General features: G+C 43.2%; 1 protein-coding gene across 1 annotated transcript; it reads right to left on the reverse strand.

Moving 5' to 3' along the window:
* Window positions 1-9,619: 9,619 nt before the first annotated feature.
* On the reverse strand, window positions 9,620-20,699 carry LOC116834713 (putative P2Y purinoceptor 10). The gene is made up of 2 exons (XM_032797001.2): window positions 20,611-20,699; window positions 9,620-10,858 (listed from the first exon to the last, which is right to left on the reverse strand). The coding sequence occupies exon 2, from the start codon at window positions 10,802-10,804 to the stop codon at window positions 9,704-9,706; it is 1,101 nt and encodes a 366-aa protein (XP_032652892.1). The 5' UTR covers window positions 10,805-10,858; window positions 20,611-20,699; the 3' UTR covers window positions 9,620-9,703.
* Between the last annotated feature and the right edge of the window lie 1,579 nt (window positions 20,700-22,278).

Raw genomic sequence — 22,278 nt, forward strand, 5'->3', positions numbered from 1 at the left:
CCTGCCATTTCAGGGACCTCAAGCATTGGTGCACCTTGGTCCCTCCTATTCTCAGCCACTGTAATAAAATAGTCTCATTTCCTTTTGTCTGTAACATTATGGTCTAATTTCATTTGTTGGATTTAGTGTGTGGTTCTGGGTGGTGTTGGTGGCCTGTGCTGTGCAGGGGGTCAGATCACATGATCTGGTGGTCATTTCTCACCTTAAATTCTATGACACTGATAAACCCTTTCTGAGGTTGGGCTTTGCTGGTGACTCAAATAGCAAACCTTTCTACTCAAGTTGTTCATAGAGATTCCCTGCAGAAACATCTCTGTCCCATTTCCTTCTCTCTTTATTAGCAGAAAGCAGTGCCTGAGTTTAGCCTGCAACAAGTCCTGCTCTATGTTACACACTTTTTGGACCAGCTATCAGTCAAGGGTGTGATGAGATGTGGTTCCAGACAAACATAGCAGTGCAGACAATTCCATAGTGCAGCCACAGTTATACCCAGTGGTGCAAGTAAGCCGGTACAGTCAGGTTCACTGTATCATTAAGACATTTATTGCTGGGGCTGGTGGCAGTACAGATGCACTGGAGGAGTGTTCTGCTTCTTTCGCTGCTGAGGTTCCTGGGAGAGTCCCATGGTTCAGTGGATACTGATTTCTATCTGTGGATATCCACATTCATGGGTATAAATTTGTATCCGCGCAGGGCTCTAGTCACGGAATGTTTCTTGTGATGGAGAGCGCCATAAAGGCGATTGATTACTGGGAGGGGCACAAAGGGTCAAATGACCCTCCCCAGATTCAAGTACCCCAGCAGGGCCAGAGCCGGAAGGCCAGAGCCTCTCCTATTGCAGCCCTGCTGCCTGGCACTCTCCCAGGCAGCTGCTGTACTGCACTGGGCAGCATCCAGGAGCTGCTCCGGGGCCTGGCTGCCAGAAAGAGCAGCCAGATGCCAGGGGGAGCTGGCACAGTGGGAGGACAAGGTCCTCTGCCCCAGGTAATGTGGACTGGGAGGGGATGGGGAGAGTGTGGGGGCCCGGGGCTGAGGACAGAGCGGGGAAGAGTCACATGAGGGCGTCACATGGGGAGGTAAAGTGCCCCCCCCTTTAGCTGGTGCCCCCCTTTGTGTCCCTCCCATGAGTTGCTGTACCAGTAAGAATTAAAATCTAATTCCATTTTGATTTCATTTACTGTGACAACCCTCCACCTGCTTGGCTTTCATAAAGGTAAAACATCGTAGCAGAAATTGTCACTAACCTTAGTTGTGTCCGAGACCAATACAGGTTCGAGTAAGTTTTTGATCGAGTGAGGAAAATCAAAACATGACAGATTGAAAGTTCAAAACCACGTGGCCGTTTATTGATGGGGGATAAGTTGCAACTTGGGCTGGGGAGGAGAGCTTTTACCAACTAACAATACTATTAGAATGATAATATTTACACAACTTGAAACAATCTGTTTACAACCAACAACAGGAAACCAAATGATCTGTGATTAACTGCTCACCAGAAATTAGAGCAGATACACCAAACTGAGTAAACTATATACATTAACCAAATATTGTAAAGTACAACAATTAACCACAATAGCAATCAATACAACAATTTAACTTTCATATACTATATACATAACTTGGTACCAAGTAAAAGAGGGGAAAAAGGAAGAAGCTAAGCAGACAGAGTATTTACAGCAATTAGAATGCATATACCACACTCCAGGCACAGCTGACCAGCAGTACAGACACCAAGGGCATGACGAATTGGTGGGAAATAATCCGTAACGACACGACCCGAGCTGGCTAAATCCGCAGGAGACCCTTCTGGCTGAAAGGGTGATCAGGCCTTCCAGCTAACATGCAGATACTCCTGCAGATTTTGGCACGAGACATGGTTTTATTCAAAGGCTCTTACTCGTGTCAGCATCTGATTCCGAGCTGGAGCCCTCCACGTAAACAGGATCTGCACATGGCACACTACCCTTATGCACACGGCATGCTGGTATTTTTGCACAAGGCACTAGCCTGACCCCTAGGTGACCAGGCAAAAAGAGAGGGAAAATGCACACGGCACTACGGTGTTGCACATGGTACCAATGTGACCTTTTGACCGGCAATTGGCCAAACAGACGCCATGTTTGAGCATAGGCTTTAGGGCTGCGACAAGTTGGGTACCAATGCAAATAGAGCTCTAATCCATCCATGTGAACATGCCAGTATACAGCTGCAGATCTCTCTTTTGTCATCTGAGAGCAACTGGTGCATCATTTTCAGGACTTCATGTCTTTTCTTATTCAGATGAGACGAGAGTGAAGACGTGAGGGTGGAGAGACTTGCAGTTTGAGTGTAAGTGCCTTGAATAGTAAGGTCATAGCATTCAGCCATTCATAGATCAGAACCAGGCAATTCTATTCATCTTTGATAAAAAGTTAGTAACTATATTGAGCAGATGCTGGGATAACGTTGGCTGACCCCACTTTTATTTTCAAAGGTTTAATCCCTTCAGATGTGGGCTTTGAAAAGATGTGTTTTTTAATAGCAAAAGCAGTAGAGCTTTCACAAAGTCTCAGTTATCCTTATCCACCTTCCTTTTTTTCCAGCCCAGTTCACATTCAGATTTTCTCTGTTTCTAACCCCTCACACAACTATTAACTTTTTTTGTTCTTATGCTCAGCCACACGCTCCCTCTAATCATGTAGGTGGGATTCCCTCCTGCCTCCCCAGGATATTTAGACCTTTTTTATCCCAGACACCTGCTCCAAGTTCAGCCCTTCATGGCCAGCTGTTGGTGCAGTTGCAGTGGTAGGACTCCTAGAGTGAATAGGTAAAGCTACTATTTGCACTGGTGGAGTTTACTACTGCTTGCAACTGGGGTAAATTCAACCAGTGTGTGATGTGATAGAAATATGTTTAACTGCAGTATATTATTCAGTCACAAGATGGCTCTGTGTCCTATGTGTCATCCCTACTAAACAAGAGGAACAAAGCTGGAACCTGAGCTATGTCAAAGCCTGTTTGCCTTTGTACTTTGTAGTTTTCTATAAGAGATACCTTCTGCTTAAGAATATCCTTGATTCCATGTGCCATGACAGTGGCTTTACCTGCCTACACTAGCATTGCACAAGTGTAGCTATGCTGATGGCTCCGAACAGGGCAAATCTCCAGTCTAGACAAGGCCTAGATGACTGGACCACAACAGAGAACCTGTGCAAAAGCTATGTGCCCACCTATTGGGCATGAATGTAAGGGGGGGGGGCAGGGTTTGCAGGAGTTCTTCACATCTGAAAATCAGGTAATTAACTCTTCAGTGCCTCACTTAACTTTCCCATCTTTCCTTCATAAGTGTCCATTTTATTACATTTCTTCCCATCTTAGGCTATGTATAGCAATCAACTCTAATGTAAGTAACTCAAGGTAGTTAACACCTTTTTAAAGGCTATTGTGGATGCTCCCAAATGTTTTGTTCCAGGATAGGAGCATTTGTGATTTACCCTAGGCTGAGAGAGACAGCAACAATGTATATTAATATTTCCTCTGGTATTCTTGGTTTGAAATGAATTGTGTGTGAATTATGGAAATGTGCTGTGAAGTTTGTGTAATAGCCTGTATTTATAAATATTAGTCCAAAAATCTGGAAATAAGCCAGCATCAGTCCCAATGGTGGTCAGAAATTTAGAAATTAGATCTACTATTGCCATGTGATATGTTAACACTAGAGTTTTTATCTTGAGATAATTGGTTGCCAATTAACATGTTTTTAGGAGGATGCTAAAAACATCCTAATGTTAGGATGGTAAGGTCATAGCATTCAGCCATTCATAGATCAGCCAACTATGGTTGCCAATTAACATGTTTTTAGGAGGATGCTAACCCTTCAAAGCTTCTGTAGAAGCTTCTTGCAAACATCGGGGGTCTTTGTACTTCTCCATACCATCCTGCAAGTTCCCTACTTGCCCCCCATGTCCACTTCAGGGAATCCTTGCAATTTCTCCCAATCTCTCCGTGGCGGGAGTTCTGTGTGACCTGCACACTGGGGTCCCTTATTCCCCTTACTATGCCTGTCCTTTTTCCTTCCCCACCGCACCTCCAAATTATCCTTCTTCCCCTCAGTTGGGAAGGAAAGAGTGGATAGCTGATGCCCCCTTTCCCATCTGGAGCAGGCTTTTAGAAGGCAGGAGGCTAGGGTAGAGGAGGGAAGGAATAAGGCCTCCTTTTTTCTCTGTCTCTGGCTGTTCCTGCTGGCTGAGGATCTCCCCCCAGGTTCCCAGCAGGGAGACCAATTTTTTCTCATCTGTTATTCAGTTGTCAACATATTAAATTCTACTGTGAAGATGAGCAGGGGTATTGCTATGCTGGAAGGCATTACGGGTGACATCAAGAGATGACAGCAGTTCCAGATGTCCTCTATTTTCCTTCTTATGTTGTTTTAATTGTCCCCCAAATCAATTGGATTCTGGCCATTAATGTGTAGATCATTCCCTGAAATTTTGGAGTTAATTAGATGTGGGGTTCAAAAGTTATCATGTTTCACATAGACAGACAACTATACAATACTGAGGTAAAACCAGCTCTTCTTCATGGATCAGAGAAATAGGCAACCAAAGAGAGGCACTTGAGAAGACTGCAAGCTATTGAAATGAGATGTTTGAGGAAAGTGAAAGGGTTGATGTTGCTGAACCACATGCATATAATGTCATCAGGAGTGAGACCAAGGCCTGCGGTATTAGAGAGAAGCTGCCAGGAGGAGGCTGAGATGGTATTGTCAAATGCAAAGGATGGATGAAGGGAATCCTCTTAGGAAGGCATTTGAGGCTAGAGTTCTTGGGCAGAGAACAAGAGGCTGGCCAACAGATCAGTGGATAGACTGTGTACAGGAGGACAGAGGATATGGAGTGATTGTTGGACAGACAAGCCTGGAAGAGACTGATCTGGTGACCTGAACCCAAGAACCTGGGAAAAAATTAAGAAAACAGACAAACAAATGCCATTGAGTTGAGCATTAGGACTCTCAAGGTCCGCCAAAAAGCCAGCATAGACACTCCCCAAATATTTGTTCCAGGGCACACACGTTTGTAGTTTACCTTTTAGGGCTTGTCTACATTTAAAAAGTTTTACCAGCATAACTATGCTGGTTAGCAGTGTGATTTCTTTTGCAGCATAGCTATGCCAATAAAAGCCCTAGAGTAGATGCAGTTATTACAAACATGGCTTTTCATCTGAATTAAACAAACCTCTTTTTCTTCGGTTTCCTGTGTTCCGCTTTCTGTGCTTATGGCTTTGTACTATCCTTTGTAAATTCTCCCAGATGCCTGGTTTCATCTCTGAAAATGCTCAGCATTTCTGAAAAGCAAGGAAGTGAGCAAAACACCGATGTTTCTTTGAAGGCAATTCAGGTTAGAGAACCTAACTGCTGCATATCTGACAGTACTACTCTTGTACTATAAGTACCCAAGTAAATTATCTCAGGTTATCTGGGTTTCCTCTGATCTTTCTCAGAATTGCTTTGGCAAACATGAGCAGTGAATTGCAAAGAAAGCTCTGTGTTTTACCAGAAGTGAAACATGGGATAGAAATGTGCATTAATTTATCAGTGAAACTATTCTACACTCGGTCTTAAAATTAAACAGGAGCCTAACTTTTACCCTGAGCCTGCATTTTGCTCTATCATTTCTGTTTGTTGGCAGCAGCAACTTCTTGATGTATGGAGAACCAACTTTATTGGCAACATATCCGAGGGTTTAATTGGTATGCAGGGCTTTGCATAGTTCCTCTGCACTGGTGTGAATTTCATTCTGGCCAAGAGCAATAGAAAAGTGTGTTTCTTGCACTCCACTGTGCAAAATATATCATTCATTAAGATCAAAATGTGAGCACAGTCGGCAGAAAAAAAGGATGGCTAAAATAAATTTTCCTGGGATCAGTGCGTGCTGTGGGCTGAAGGGAATTAGTACAAAACATTACATCTGCCACCTCTGTACTGAGCAGCAGTTGGCAGCATATATTTTTAGTCATCTTCATACATTTTGCTCAGTCATGACTATGTGATTGTGATGTTCTGTACCATGGGGGAGCGATCTATAGCCCCCTATATTTCTCATTTGTATATAATTGTGATATTACACATAAAGCATGCCCTGTAAGGTATCAGGGGAAAGGTTGCGATCTACTGAAAGTCATTTCTCTATCCATATATGTATATCAGTAATGCATGTGAAGTTATGAGAATTGTGTTTTATGGTGGTCAAAACATGTTGTAAGTTGGGGAATCAGCCAGATATTAGCTCCCCAGAGGCAACAGCAAGGAAAGTAACCAACTCCCTGGTGGAGTGTGAAACAACCCATCAACAGCCATTGTCCAGCAATGGAGTAATACAAGACTCACCTGCATGAGGCCACAGCAGGGGAAATGCTCAACCTTGCTTGGAAAGACTCAGCAATGCCCCCCAGACATGCCTGGACTTGTGTTTTCCAAGCATATGGACTGAGGGTATAAAACAGACAGAGTGAACACATACTGGGCCTTTTTCTTTCACCCACCTCACTGCAAGCAACAAGGATGCTGAAGACTTGAGACTCCAACTGAGGAGACTGGCCCAGGTTTTAAAGGTGAAATCTATATACTATGGACTGCAATATCCAGTGAGGTGAGAAAAACTGCTTTATCTAGATGTTGCCCAGTCTAATAGGATTTAGAATTTAGACTGCAAGCTTATATTTTATTTCTTTAGGCAAAAAGTCAGTTAGTTTACCAATCACTATCACCTTAAACATTTCTTTTTTATAGCCAATAAATTTGTTTAACTGTTTAACTTTACGAGTGAGTCGGTATGAAGTGTGGGAGCAAATCTGCTCAGGTTTGACAAAGGCTGGTGTATGTCCAGTTTCCGTTGTTGAAGTGGTGAACCAATTGATAAATTAGACAGTATATTCCTGGAGTACAGTACTGGGAGCTGGGGGGGCACGCAGGGAATTGGCTGGTGCCTTTCTCTGTGTGATTCAAGGGCGGCTCTGGGAGCATTCGTGCAATCTACCTGGGTGTGGGGCTCCACATGCAGTTGTGCTGAGTGATCATAGCACCTGGAGGGGTCGCTGCTGGTCACTAGCAAGGCATTGTGAGAGACAGCCCAGGATGGAGAAAGTTAAGGGGGCACAGCGGTCCCACAGCCTCAGGCTGTACCCTGGGGCCCCCGTCACAATGATCAGCCTTTCTTTTTCGTTTACTAGTGCCATATCAGAATTAGATTCAGCCCAGGGTTGTGTTGACATTTGCTGACTGCCTCAAGAGGAGCTGTCTACCCTCAATTCCTGTTGACTTGTGTGGTGAGGGGATTCTGCCCCTACAAGAGGTATTGAACAGTTCACGGCATCAGCCCTGTGAAATATAGAACCAGGATCCAGCCTCTCTGCTGGGCTCTGCTTCTCTATACTGTAGGGCTGGCCTATGCAATCTGGTGCATATCACTCTTTAAACAGATACAAGCTTGTTCCACCCCGTCACTCAGGGCCGTCTCCAGTGACTGTGGATACACACTCACTGTGTTTCTGTTTGCATCGCTGGGAACATTGCTCAGTGGTGTCGAACGCGAACATTCAAAAAAATCATCAATTAGGCCCCAAAACCATGAGATTGGTTTAAAATTCATGTTTTTTTTTTAAAATAACACATTTTGTGTTCTCTTTATGTGCCTCCTGGTGTCTGAGCCTTTAGGGTGCACATAGGTCACATTTTTAAGCTTTCTCTGAAAGTACATGGGCTGGAAACTTATTTACAGGAGAATCTCAGCTTTTTTAACATGATTCCAGGAGCTAGGGCTTGAAGTAAAATGCCAAGTATCATTAGACTTGCGACAAAATCGTGAGAGTTGGCAATGCTGGTTAGTAGAGCGCCTCCTTGCAACTGTACTTGGTCTCTACGAGGGTAAACAAGTTATGGAGATGTCTCTATGGTCCCTCTTCTTCATCCCCCTTTGCACACACAATCTGTTCTTTAATGTTCATCTAGTAAATAACCATCTCAGCACCTACCATTCCCAAGAAATCCTATGGGCCACCACAGCTACAATTCTGAACAGAAGAGGCTATGGAGTGTCCAAGTTCTTGTCTAGACAATTCAAAAGGTGCGTTTTTCAATGGAGTGAACTCAGTTGAGCCAATTCAACTCAACTGAAACCCCTACTTAACCCCTGTAGACATCTTTAGCTTGATTTTTAGCAGGTCAAATTATAGTCTAAGCAGGACTCTAAGGCTGTCTTCATCACTAAAAAAGGTATGTTTTTACATGGAGGTAACTGACTTGAGTTTGCAACCTTAATGTAAAATCCTAGCAGAGACAATGAACTGGTGATTTTTACCTCAGTGTAGCTAGCTGAGGTTCAATACTATGCCCTCCACCTGAGGTTGACCTCAACTAGCTACACTGAGGTAAAAACTACCTATGTGGTGTCTCTGCTAGGATTTTACATTGGTAGAGCTATCTTGACATAAAAGCACAAATTTTTCCAGGGAAAACATAGTCTAAAACACAGCTTGCCAAAACTGAGCTAAAGGTTTTAAGCTGTGCCTACAGTGACATTAACTGGGGCTTTCAATTGACTTAAATGAGCTAACTCAGTGGAGGTTAAAAAAACAACTTTTTTCCAGTAGTCTAGACAAGGATTGAGTATTTCAGGGTGAATCCTGCTGAAGAGCAGAGTTGCTTGAAAGCATTTTTTTTTTAAATTTCTCAATAAACTGACCTCTCTGCTGAACAAGTGCAGCCTAGTATCTATAATTTTCCAGAGCTTCTGCAGCTTAGAACTTTTTGGACTTAGTATTTAAGCTGAAGTTTAATTCATTCTTGTTCCTGAGTAAATTGTCATTTGGAAGGCTGTATTGTTGCTATTAATTCAAGCAAAAATGGAAACCTTCCCAGCAACCCAGAATATTGATAGGATTTTCAAGAATGTCCAAATATTTTATCTTATCAGAAATTATTCCTTTTCTGTTGAAATCCATTGAAACAATTGTGTTTAATCAAGACTCAAACCAACCTACTATTTTCAATAGAGAACATTAATTTAATGATTTAAAAATGTATTCACAGATATACCAGATATTCTAAATGTACCTTGGGTAAAAGTCCTTATTGTCTAAAAGCAGAGACATAATCATGACATAACATTTTTATGGGTGCATCAGCGTCAGCAATGGAAATGGGAGCCATAGGTTGTGGCTGTTTTGTAACTGTTTGGTGGCTGGAATTCCCATTATAGTCAATGGTATTTCAATATATAGGCAGGGCCAACAAGACTGGGGGGAAGCCGATACAAATTACCGGGGGCTGGCTGTCTGGAAGGGGGTCTGGAGCCCGGCTTCCCTGGCTTTGTCAGCCCTGTTTAGCCGGTCCGCCCTTGCTGGAGGGCCTGAACCTGCTCTCGGCGGCCATGTATATAGATCAGCTGCTAGGATTACATTCAGGAGCATCTTTTTAAGGAAGATAAATTATGGGACCTAACCGGTGATTCAAAAAGTGAGAGAGAATTTTGCATGGGAAAGTTATAGTGATTGGGGTGGATGATATTTAAAAAAACAAACAATAAAGTTAAAATGTCTTTCTGTGCTGGATACCCTGGACATAATGGCCAGAGATGTTATTCAGTGCATATTTCTGGGCTTAATGTGATCTCCATTTGAGCTTTGGACTGCACCTTTGCTGAACAAGCTGTCTTGAGTGTCAAAAAGCTTATTGTAATAAAAGCTCCTCTGGTTCAGCTGGAGGAGTTTCTGTGTATTTATTTGACCAGAGTTTTGGAAGAGACTGAAATTTAAAACGCGAACAAAAATTTTGTATTTTAATATCATTGCTGCTTTCTTGGAAAGGTAAGTCACTCTTTTTGTCCACGAGACAACTCCTGAGGGCAAAGCCGCTACATCGCAATAATTTGTTCTGAAACTCTGATGTGATAAAGTAGTAGAGGATTGGATCCAGACAACAGTTCAAACTTGCAAGACATAAAGAAACTGGATGAAAATGAAGAGTGCTTTTGCGTATGGCGCAGTTTGTAACAACATTCTGTTTCACCATCATAAATAAAGGAAAGTTTATATGATATGGTGTGAAACATATGAAGAATACAACTGCACACATCAGAATCATCCGTAAAGCTTTCTCTTTCTCACTTCTCTGTTCCAAGGGCACTTGACATTCCTGTAGAGAGTGTCTCATTTTCCAAGTGCAGTATGCAATAATAACTAGGGGGACCACAAACCCTAATAATTCAGCTATTGTTACTGAAGTAATAGAAGCTCCCATAGTCATTTGCTTCACTCCAAGATCTGCAAAGCAGGTATTTGTATTGTTGGATAAGGTAGGAGTTCTCAGGATTGGAACTGGTGAGCAAGCTGCCCCAACAATGATCCACACAGCAGCACTAATGGTGACATCATACTTGCACTTCCAGTCTTTGGCTTTGAATGGATGGAGGAGGAAAAGGTACCTTTGAATGCTTATGCAGGTAAGGAAACAAATACTTGCGTACATGTTGAGATACTTCAGGTAGAAACATAACTGGCAAAGGAAACTCCCAAAAGGCCACGTGTGGTTTATATAATAATACACTCGAAGAGGTAATAAGAGAACATGTGCAAGATCAGCTACAGCTAAATTAATCATAAAAATAACAGCTTTGTTTTTCTTCCTGATGAAGCGACATAAAACCCATAATGCAGCACTGTTTGCCAGAAGACCTGGTATGAATATTATGGTGTAAGTGATTGCGTATAGGGAGGACTGAAATCGCATATGAGGATCAGTGCAGTTTCCTGAAGATCTGTGGCTCAGCATCTTGAATGTATCTGTGCATTCATTTAGGAGATGATGGGGATGGAAGAAGGATTTCTGTAGAGAGTAAAAACAAAGACAGGAAAGGCAAAAACTGTTCAGTGTTTATTAATATTGATGCTTGTATTTTCTAATTCAGACAAAAACATTTAAATGAGACCTTCCACATAGTAAATACCTGTTGAAAAGGAAGGAGTATAAAGAAAAGCTTTGTGGTTCACTCCATTACAGAAACTGAGATTAAAATGACAAGCAAAAAGGATGCTTTTATCATCAGTAGTAGGGCCATAAAAGAGATTTCGTCACTTGACCAAGCTCCCAATACAGTTATCAATGGAATGACTCTGTAGCCATCCCAGCATGAGTAGTTGTTTCGGGAACATCTGCATCCTTGGGTCATATTCATTCATCGATTACAGTCATTCACCAGCCCAAAGTATTCTGGGATTTGGGTATAGACACACAAGCTATCTGGAAACCCTACTCTGCCAGGGTCCCATAGCCAGCCAGCACTGATCAGAAAGTTGTGTGGGTTGACTAGGAAGGATAAAGAACTGGGCCATCTCTTAGATGTGCTGATTCAGTGCACCATCCAGCCAGCCTTGACTGGAGGTAGTCCTATGGAATTCCATCCAGAATGTAAACCTACTCTGACCAGTGGCAGATTAACAAATTTGCCACCCCTAGGCCCACAAAAAATTGTTGCCTCCCGCGCCAGCTCACCTCCGCTCCCTCACAGCAAGCCTGGGAGGAAGGGGGGAGAAGGAGAGTTGTGGCGCGCTCGGGGGATGGCGGAGGTGGAGTGATGGTGAGCTGGGGCAGGAAGCGGTTCCCTGCCCGCCCCCCCAAGAGTTACTCCCCGCGCCCGCCAGCCCCAGGTCACCTCCACTATCTCCCGAGCACGCTGCTACTCGCTTCTCCCTCCCAGCGCTTTCGCGCGGCAAACCTGGGAGGGAAAGGGAGTTGCAGTGCACTTGGGGGATGGCAGTGGTGGAGCGGAGGTGAGCTGGGGTGGGGAGCAGTTCCCAGCCCCCACGAGTTACTCCCAGTGCCCGCGAGCCCCAGTTCACCTCTGCTTTATCTCCTCCGATTGTGCTGCTACTCGCTTCTTCCTCCCTCCCAGCGCTTTCACACGGCAAGCCTGGGAGGAAGGAGGGAAGCACGGCATGCCTGGCGGAGGAGGCGGGCTGGGGATTTGGGGAAGGGGCAGAGTTGGGGAGGGGGCGTGAGCAAATTTGCTATCCCTGCAAATTTGCCACCCTAGACCTAGGCCTTGATGGCCTAGGCAATAATATGCCGCTGACTCTGACAGTGTCCTAATACCACAGGTGACGCTATTAATCAGTTCATTGCCTGCTGCCAGGCTACTCTTCAGATCTCTAGGTTCTCCATAACTTTTGACTTCATTCATTGCACACTGTATTCAAATGCCTATCGAATCAATGTCCCCATGCAGACCTACAGACGTCTCCAACAAAGGATTAAATAAATATAGTTTTGAATTAACTGAGACTGTCTGAGCATCTTTAACAACCGCCATAGAGGTCTTGTATTAGATTTATCATAAGTAAAACAATAAATAGCTTAAGTAAGGGACAAGGCTAGCAGGCAGCAGACTGTGGGGAAGGTCTGTGATGGAAAGGAGCAGACAGATCCATCAGAGCTCTGGCTCCATATTTAGGACTAATAAAGTAAACTAATGTCTAACCAAATGTGCGTCAGTTTCTATGTCGGTATCGGAAATGCATTACTACGCACATGGTATAATGCAGTCATCATTTTGTAATAACAGAAAATAACATCTAACCATTCCAGACATGATGGGAAAAATATCTCTCTGCAGTTACCCCAGAAGTTCTCCAATTTGGGTGACATTCAGCCATATGCACCTGCATAAATCTCTATGTGCCATATATGCCCAACACTGAGGGCTTAAATGGTGCAGAGGTACTTGTGCAGCCCTTTTCTACTGTGATGAATTTCACCCTTCCTGAATACCTTTTTGGGGAAACATTTTCTTAGGCAGAGGGATTACTGTTCATGCAGCAGGTTATAAAATGAGGCACAGATAACACCATAATTTAAGACTAAACCATGTAATTTTCTCCCGGGCACCAAATGCTATGAATATAATTTTTAAATTGACCACAAGGTGTCACAGCTGGATCAGAGTTAGTGTCTCTTTTGCTTCTCTCTAAGAGATCAGGGCCTGATCTTGCAAAATCTTTATCATAGTACTTGAAAATCTGACTGGCATTGATGACAATGTGTAATGAATAAAGACATGGTTTTGGTGTCAATGAGACTGCTCACATTTGTAAGCCCTCTGGCTAGAATTTTCTAAAAAGCTCCTGGCCAGAGTTCAGAACCCACAGTTGAGACCAAATTTTCAAAGAAGTTCTGGACCCAGGAGCTCCCACTGAGAAGTTTGTAGCGTGATTTTCAGAAGCGCTCAGCACCTACCATGCACATGCTGAGCTCTTCTGAAGTTCTAGCCACAAATTTTGATTTCTAAATAGGAGCTGAGCACTCTGGCCCCAGTTGTGTGTGCTGAGCCCTCCTGACAATCCCAGCCTGTGTTTAGTAGTGTTTGCAGGATGAGACTTTTACCTTTTACTCAAAGACTCATAGCCTTTAAGGCCAGAAAGGACCATTGTGATCATCTAGTCTGACCTCCTGCACAATGCAAACCACAGAACCTCGCCCACCCACTCCTGTAATAGACCCACAACCTCTGGCTGAGTTGCTGAAGTCCTCAAATCAAGATTTAAAGACTTCACATTACAGAGAATCCACCATTTACCTGCTAGTTTAAACCAGCAAGTGACCCTGCCCCATGCTGCAGAGAAAGGTGGGGAAAAAAACAGGGTCTCTGCCAATCTAAGCTGGGGAGAAATTCCTTCGCAACCCTAAATACAGTGATCAGTTAGACCCTGAGAATGTGGGCAAGATCCAGCAGCCAGACACCTGGGAGAGAATTCTCTGTAGTAAATCAGAACCCTTCTCATCTAGTGTCCCATCTCTGGCCATTGGGGATTTTTGCTACTAGTAGTTGCAGATGGGCTACACATTATTGTCAACAGTCCCATCACACCATCCCCCTCCATAAACTTATCAAGCTCAGTCTCAAAGACAGTTAGGCTTTTTGCTCCTACTATTCCCCTTGGAAGGCTGTTCCAGAACTTCACTCCTCCTCTGATGGTTAGAAACCTTTGTCTAATTTCATGCTTAAACTTATTGATGGCTGGTTGATATCCATTTGTTCTTGTGTCAGCACTCGTGCTTAACTTAAGTAACTCCTCTCCCTCCCTGGTATTTATCGCTCTGATGTATTTATAGAGACCAATCACCTCTCTCCTCAGCCTTTGTTTGGTTAGGCTAAACAAGCCAAGCTGTCTGGGTCGACTTTCATAAGGCAATTCCCATCTTTTCACGTGCTGTGTATTTATATCTGCCTCTGTATTTTCCATTTCGTGCATCTGAAGAAGTGGGTTTTAGCCCACGAAAGCTTATGTCCAAATAGTTAGTCTCTAAAGGTATGGCTACACTTGCAGATGTAGAGCACTGTTAGTTAAACCTGCCTTCGGAGAGTGCAGTAGGGAAAGTGCTGCAATCTGTCCACACTGACAGCTGCTTGCGCACTGGCATGGCCACATTTGCGTCACTTGTAGTGGCATTGGGAGCAATGCATTATGGGTAGCTATCCCAGCATGCAAGTGACTGCAATGTGCTTTTCAAATTGGGGGAGTAGGGTACAGTGTGACAGGGAGTGTGTTGTGTGTATGTGGGGGAGAGAGAGTTGGGTTTTGTGGGGCTGAGAGCGTGTCAGCGTATTGTCTTGTAAGTTCAGACAGCAGCAGATCTCCCCTCGCCCCTCCCCCGCCTCTCTCTCACACACAAAGCATTCCACAGTAAGAGCTTGCATGCTGGCTGTCATAAATGGAGCTTTGAAAGGGCATTTCCACATTCCTACAGGAGTTCAAAACAATGACAAGAGTGGCCACTTGACTTAAGGGGATTATGGGACGTTTCTGGAGGTCAATCAGAGCGCAGTAACCCAACACATCGTTCACACTGATGCCCGTGCATTGTAACCAAGGCATAACAAATGTTATTCTACTTGCTGAGGTGGAGTACCAGCAGTGCTGTAGCCGTGGAGACAGAGCACTCTATGTTCCTTGCCAGTGTGGACGGGGAGTGAGCAAGGCAGGGGCAGCTCTAGGCATTTTGCTGCCCCAAGCACAGCAGCAGGGTCTTGCCTGCGGGAGGTCCGCCGAAGCCGCGGGAACAGCGGACCGTCCACAGGCAAGCCGCCGAAGGCAGTCTCTCCGCCGCCCTCACAGCACCAGCAGAGCGCCCCCCGCGGCTTGCCGCCCCAAGCATGCGCTTGACATGCTTGGGCCTGGAGCAAGGGTTCCCGGGGCTCCTTTACTGTGCTGTAATTCGCAAGTGTAGCCAAGCCCTTTTAAGGTGCCACAAGGACTCCTCGTTGTTTTTGCTGATACAGACCAGGGCCAGCTCCAGGCACCAGCATTCCAAGCTGGTGCTTGGGGTGGCACTCTGCAAGGAGTGGCAGTCCCCCTTGTTTTGTCCCCAAGCAGTGCACTGAATTACCACCGCGGGGGCGGGGGGGCAGTCTGTGCCCTTAGGGCGGCAGGCGCGTTTCCACGGTGGCGGCAGTTCGGCGGCAGCTTCTATATTTAGCTCTCTGGGTCGGCTTCAGCTAAACATAGAATCTGCTGCCCAATTGTCGCGGCCGCGGAAATGTGCCTGCCGCCCTAATGGCACAGGGACTCCCCGCTGCTCCTGCCACCAGGGTGGCAATTTGGCGCGCTGCTTGGGGCAGCGAAAACTGTAGAGCCGGCCCTGATACAGACTAACACGGCTGCTACTCTGACACCTTTCATAAGGTAGCGTTGCCATTCCTCTGATCATCCATTCCTCTGATCATCACCCTTCTCTGTACCTGTTCAAGTTTTAATTAATATTTCTTAAACATGAGACAGTACTCCTGATGAGGTCTCACCAGTGTCTTGTATAATGCCAATAACACTTCCTTATCTCTACTGGACATACCTTGCCTGATACATCCTAGGATTCTATTAGCTCTTTTCACAGCTGCATCATATTGATAGTCATCCTGTGATCAACCAATATGCCCAGGTCTTTCTCCTCCCCTGTCATTTCCAGCTGATATGTCCCCATCTTACAGCAAATAATTTTGTTGTTAGTCCCTTAATGCATGCCCTTGCACTTTGTACTATTAAATTTCATCCCATTTCTATTACTCCAGTTTTCAAGGTTATTCAGATCTTCTTGTATGATATTCTGGTCCTCTCCCATGTTGGCAATACCTCCCAACTTTTTGTCATCTGCAAATTATATTAGCACACTCCCACTTGTTGTGCCAAGGTCATGAATGAAAAAGTGAAATAAGATTGGTCCCAAGACTGAACCCTGAGGAATTCCACTAGTAACAGCCAGACAGTTCATCTTTCATATGACCCATTGTAGATTCTCCTTTAACCAGCTCCTTATCCACCTTTCAGTTCTTATATTAATCCCCATCTTCTCCAATGAAACTAATAATTTCCCATGTGGGACTGCATGAAATGCCTTACTGAAATCCAGGTAGATTAGATCCACTGCATTTTCGTTGTCTAAAATATCAGTTATCTCAAAAAAACAAGATCAAGTTAGTTTGGCACGATCTACCTTTTGTAAAACCATGTTGTATTTTATTCCAATTATCAATTAACTCTGTCCTTAAATACTTTCTCTTTCAAAATTTGTTCCAAGCCTGTGCAAACAAATGAGGTCAAACTAATGGGCCTGTAGTTTTTTGGATCTTTTTGTTCCCTTTCTTAAAAATAGGTACTTCATTAGCAATTTTCCAGTCAAAGGGTATGACCATAAGTCTACAGAGCTATTAAAAACCCTGTCTATTTGGCTTTCAATTGCATGTGCCACTTCCTTTAATATTCTTGGATAGAGATTATCTGTACCCGCCCCCACCCCTGTTTGGTCCCATTAAGATATTTGAGTTTGACTTCCACATTGGATGGGATAATTTCTACTTCCATATCCTTCCTTCCATTACCTACCTTGCTACTACCCCTAAGCTTCTCATTACTCTTATTAAAAACTGAGGCAAATTATTTGTTTAGGTTTTTGGGCCATGCCTAGATTATCTTTAATCTTTGCCCCAAATAGTGGGCTCACATTTAAATACTGGAGAGTTTTTCGCCCTGGGGTAACTAAGGGCCTGATTCCCCTCCCTCCCCTCCCCTCCCCACCCCACCCTGGGGTTCTGAATATCCACAGCCTCCATTATCTTCAACTGGAGTTGTGGGTACTTAATTAAATCCAGAGTAACTTTACTCTAATCTCTGCAGAATTTTGCTGATTCCTTAGAATAAGCATAGGGAAATTTAGATATTACTGCAAATGCTAAAGTAACCATTATCTGAAGCAAAACTGGCACATTTCTAAGGGTGACCAATGTAGTTAGGAGGAAGTAATGCTGACTGTATTTAGCAAAGGTGTCAATATCCTGTTGTTTGGAGCTATGACAATGGGGCTTGACAGTATTCTAGAACAACAACAACAAAAAACACTGTCAAGGTATTTGTCATCATTGTTTTAAGTTCCTACTTATTCCACTTTGCAATTTTCAAGAGTTTACTCTTCTCTCCTGTCATTATTTCAAAAATGCACTAAAGCAGGTTGAAGACTGAAATAAATAAATGCTTATGGAGATAAATATACATGAACTTTGCTCATGTAGGAAAAGTAGGTCCAGTTTTGACCATTAACTTTGGCAAAGTAGATGTTAGTGTGGACTAGCATGCTTTTGTTTTTCAAAATCAAAAATGTATGTGTCCTTGGAAACGCTGTGTGTAGCTTAATGTGAATGGTCTGACAGTGAACAAAGTAATTGCTGCTGAAGAGAGAGATGACCATTGGGTGGGGAGTGCTGCTGCCAGTGGTCAGAGAAAAAGCAGCAGGCTGAATGGGTTAAGCTGTCCTTGATGTGCTTGTCTGCACTAGGCTATTGATCATCTACTTCTTTTATTCATCACTGATCCTGCCAGGGGGTCTGTGCTGGCAGTAGCTATGAGAGAGGTGACACCACAAAAGGTGATGGCCCCTTAAGCTTGGTGCTGCTGCTGTTCATGGTCTCCAAGCACTTGAGGTATTTGCTGTCCCCAAGGTTATTGGCCTATCTTACCAGTCCCCTCTATAGCCACACCCATCTTGCTCCTTGCTTTCAGGACTGCTCACCTCCGAAAGGGGTGAGTGGGGCAGGTCGTGAGTCTGGAACAGGGAGAAGGATGGCACTGACCAGAGGGAGGATGGGGTCATCTAGGGCACTTAAGCAAACTCTCAAAACATAACCCTACAGGGACTGCTATCAGGGCATTGTCAGTAGAGGCCCTTAACTGTGGAATTCACTTCCCAAGTTGTCCAGCAGAGCCCATGTTCAGTGACCTGGCATGTCCATCTCTTTTCTCAACCTTGCACCTGAGAATGTGCTTGGGCTTGCTTTGCATTTTTTGTACAGAGGCTGTATTTTGATCTTTAACAAGGTAGATATGTAACTGGGCACTTTTTTTTTTTTACATTAAAAATTGATAAATACCCTAAATTAAACCTTATTCCAAACAGATCAGTGAACAGTCATAAATTGCTAGCACCTTTTCCTGGCCACTCTCGGTACTTTAGCATTACTTTACTTCTGATTTACAGCAGCATTGGTGAAGTCAGTATCAGACCCCTTGAGTTCTAGGGCTGTACTGTCCTCTTTAAAAGTCCCCACCAGCCCCAACTCCCTCGTGGACACATGAAATGTGGTGTCTTTCTGGGTAGTTGTCTTCACAAGACAGAGTTCAATATCGACGTACAATTAACTCCATCTCACACCAGACACGAAGGCTGCCTGAAGACTCAGTGTTAATTAAACCCTTGCTTTACTGGTAAAAACTGCTCTTTGAATCCAGAGAAGGTATTCCTCTGCCTGATGGCAAGTAATAGTGAGGCCTTGGCCCTGTATTTCTGAGGAAGCTATGGGGCCTGAAATTGCTAGGTGGTTCACAGAGAAATCAGATATTCGTATCTAACTACGCTTTTTGAAGGCTGTGGCTTTCTAAGGAAGGGTGTACAGACTTTTTGTTGTCTCTTGGAGAGGCCCCCAAATCCTAAAACACCTGACCTCCATGTTGTACTCATAAGGAGGCCCTGCCAAGCTAACCAATAAAATCGGGCTTGGGGGGAAATTTGCATCAAAGGTTTAGAGGCAGCTCAGGAATCAGCAAGGAGCTAACTAAATGCAAATGAGATTTTTTTGGCCTCAAGGCATTAAAAAGAGAAACACAGAGATTGTGCTGACCAGACTCGAATGTGGGGAAAACATATGGGCCACTCTGGCTGGCTTGTCCTTTTTTTTGTTTAGTAGACTCTTAGTTGTAACACACACATGGAATGAATGCAGCTAGCACCCATTGACAAGCTGCTGTCAATCTGGATTAAATCCAGTTCTCCTTTAATAAAATAGGTGATTTTTACTTTGTGTGTGTTCGCAGCTGAACCTCTGGTGAATTTTCTCTCTTGCCTTTCTGTCTCTGGCCCCTTGGACTCTTTCTAAGTGCTGCCCTCATTTACACCTGAGTAAAGACAATGATGTTATGAGTCAGTGATATTTTCTAAGACCTTGGAAAAATATTAATGTATTGTAGCTTTTAATCATCTAAATATATTTGCCATTTTGGTATTGTTATTGCAGTAGTGCCTAGAGGTCTCAAGCAGGTTCAAGGTACCATTATATCAGATGCCGTATAAATGCATACTAACAATCCGTTCCTGTTGTGAAGGGTTTACAGGGTAACTGAAGACTGGAAACACAAAATGGGTGTCATTACAAGGAACGGGGGGGGGGAGGATGTAGGTAAAGGTGATAGTAACGTGAGTTATACAGAGTAGCCATGTGCTCAATTAATCAGGTTAAGCCAGTAATTAAAATACACATAAATGCAAACAAGCACTAATATATCAGCAACCTAACTTGCTGCCATGTACTTAATATGGTCTTTATTACAGTAGTCATCAGTGGAAACTGCCGGAATTATCATTACTCTGAGTCACTGTGGGCCCCACCCAGTTCTACATTTCTGTGGTATTGTGCTTAGGATTTCCAAATTCAAAGAGGCAGTAGGAACCTAGTCTTTTCATTATTATTTATTTATTTATTTGTTTATGAATTGTACAGAAGTAGCCCTAATTCCAGATCCAAACAACCCCAAACTTTGAATCTGAACTTTATGGCAAAGGTTCCTCTCTGGAATTATAGTCAAATACTGCAGCAGTGGGGAAATGCATCTTTTTAATAAAAATCCACTTGATGACTTGAAATAGTTTTCTAGAGTTTCTGATTTAAGTAGACGAGACTTTCTACAGCTTTTGTTTAAATAGTAATTATCATTAGCTTTTTAACACATGCAACTGAAAGAGAATATGTGAAACAGAACTGAATGATCTGTAGTAATATCCAATCAATTAACGTAATGTTTTCTATAGAACAGTCTTCAGCTGTTTTCTCATACAGTCCTTCTATCACAATGCATTGCTTTTTACTTACCCACCCACTCAGAAATGAAACAACAAATTGCTCTTCTATCAAAGGCTGCTGAGGACAGCCTACCAATACAAGCACATGTTTGAAGTTTCTCTTGAAAAAAGCATAGGATAGTATTGCTGAATATTGTTATGTCTTGGATTTACAACAGGAAAAATTCAGCAAAAATAAATCTTACCTCATTCTAACTTCCATTCTTCAAAAAGGAAATATCCACAGTGAAGGGTAGGGAGAAAGCAAAATGTTTTTTATTAGCTACAGTTTATGCTCTAGATTCCAACGATAGAGATATTTTTTAAAACTTCTCACATGAAGAGAGAATTTTCCCTCTTGCCCTAGTACTCCAAAATCCACTGACATCTGCAGACTGATGCAGTGACTGAATAACAGGAAATCCTCTGGTTTTTTTTCACTTAGCCACCCAATGTGTTTTCAGCTACTGACATTAAAACAATTCAGATGATGTTGTTTTGATGCAAATCAGGCTTTAATTTTACACAGAATTGGAATTTCTGCTATGTTCTGTGCATTCCCTCAGTTGAGCTATACTTTACTTTTTCCTGTGATGCTTTTTCATTGTAGACTTCATCTGTTTGCTAAAACTGTGTACACACAAAAATCTGCTAGGGAGCAAATACTCAAAAGGTGGCACGCAAGCTGATTTTTCAGTGGGACTCTCACTGCCTGGGTCCTGGCCACCGGTCCGGGGGGCTCTGCATTTTCATTTAATTTTAAACGAAGTTTCTTAAACATTTTAAAAACTTTATTTACTTTACATACAACAATAGTTGAGTTATACATTATAGACTTATAGAAAGAGACCTTCTAAAAACTTTAAAATGTATTACTGGCACACGAAACCTTAAATCAGAGTGAATAAATGAAGACTCGGGACACCACTTCTGAAAGGTTGCTAACCCCTGATCTAAATAGTTCAAAATGACTGAAAGGTGGGAAATTTTGGTTTAGTTTCCATATCTGAAATATATGATGGTTTATAGTTTGAATGTTCTAAAAGTACTCTCATCTTATACAGGCATGTAATGTCCAGTGTCATGTATTCCAGATATAGCTTTCTCTTCTCTGCCTCATTCAATTCCTTTTCCATGTGTATAAGATATCCTTTCCTTATGCATGGTACTGCATGCAGTGATGATGACATATTACTTTCTGAGTTGTCAAAAAATGGCATGTATACATTGCAATGTGAGTTACTATCAGTTGCATCGTTTCCTGCTGAATGATGTGATGTGATGATGTACATCACATATTATGTCCCAACATCTGCAGAGATAACATGGCAGCACTGTAGAGCTGGCGTAGTGCTCCCAACTCTTAGTATAGTTGCTGACTAAATTGAAATATATTCTTTCTCTTGCTATAATATCCTGTTGGGTTGGTTTTAGGGTCACTCAAAACAAGTAGATGCACACTGGGGTACCAAGATGGAAGGAGAAGAGGGAAAGGTATAATCTACAATAATTTGTTGCTTAAATCCTCTGGCAATTGCTGTGGGACAAATCCTGATCCTTTCCTTCCTCATCCCACTGCATTTAAACATACAAAATCCTTAAAGCAGTGGTTTCCCCATGATTCCTCTGTGCAGGGGAAGGTACCAGTTACAGTGAACAGGCGCTATTGGGTCCAGCCCTCCATAGCCCATGAAGCAGTGCTTCATGGTGCTTCTCTCTGGGGCAGTAGAAAATAGTTGTCAAGGGAAGGGTTGTCTAGATGAAGTGGGAATTTAGCCTGTACATTTGCAACTACATGGATCCACTAGTCCAAACCTCCACGTGGGGGAAGAGGCAGCAATTGCTATTATAACCCCAAGTATGTACTTGCTTTC

Source organism: Chelonoidis abingdonii, chromosome 8 (assembly GCF_003597395.2).
Source record: "Chelonoidis abingdonii isolate Lonesome George chromosome 8, CheloAbing_2.0, whole genome shotgun sequence".
Classification (NCBI taxonomy): Eukaryota; Metazoa; Chordata; order Testudines; family Testudinidae; genus Chelonoidis; species Chelonoidis abingdonii.

What these genes read in the sequence shown, in the direction of transcription:
- LOC116834713 (XM_032797001.2), bottom strand. Translation starts at nt 10,804, where the DNA reads ATGCTGAGCCACAGATCTTCAGGAAACTGCACTGATCCTCATATGCGA.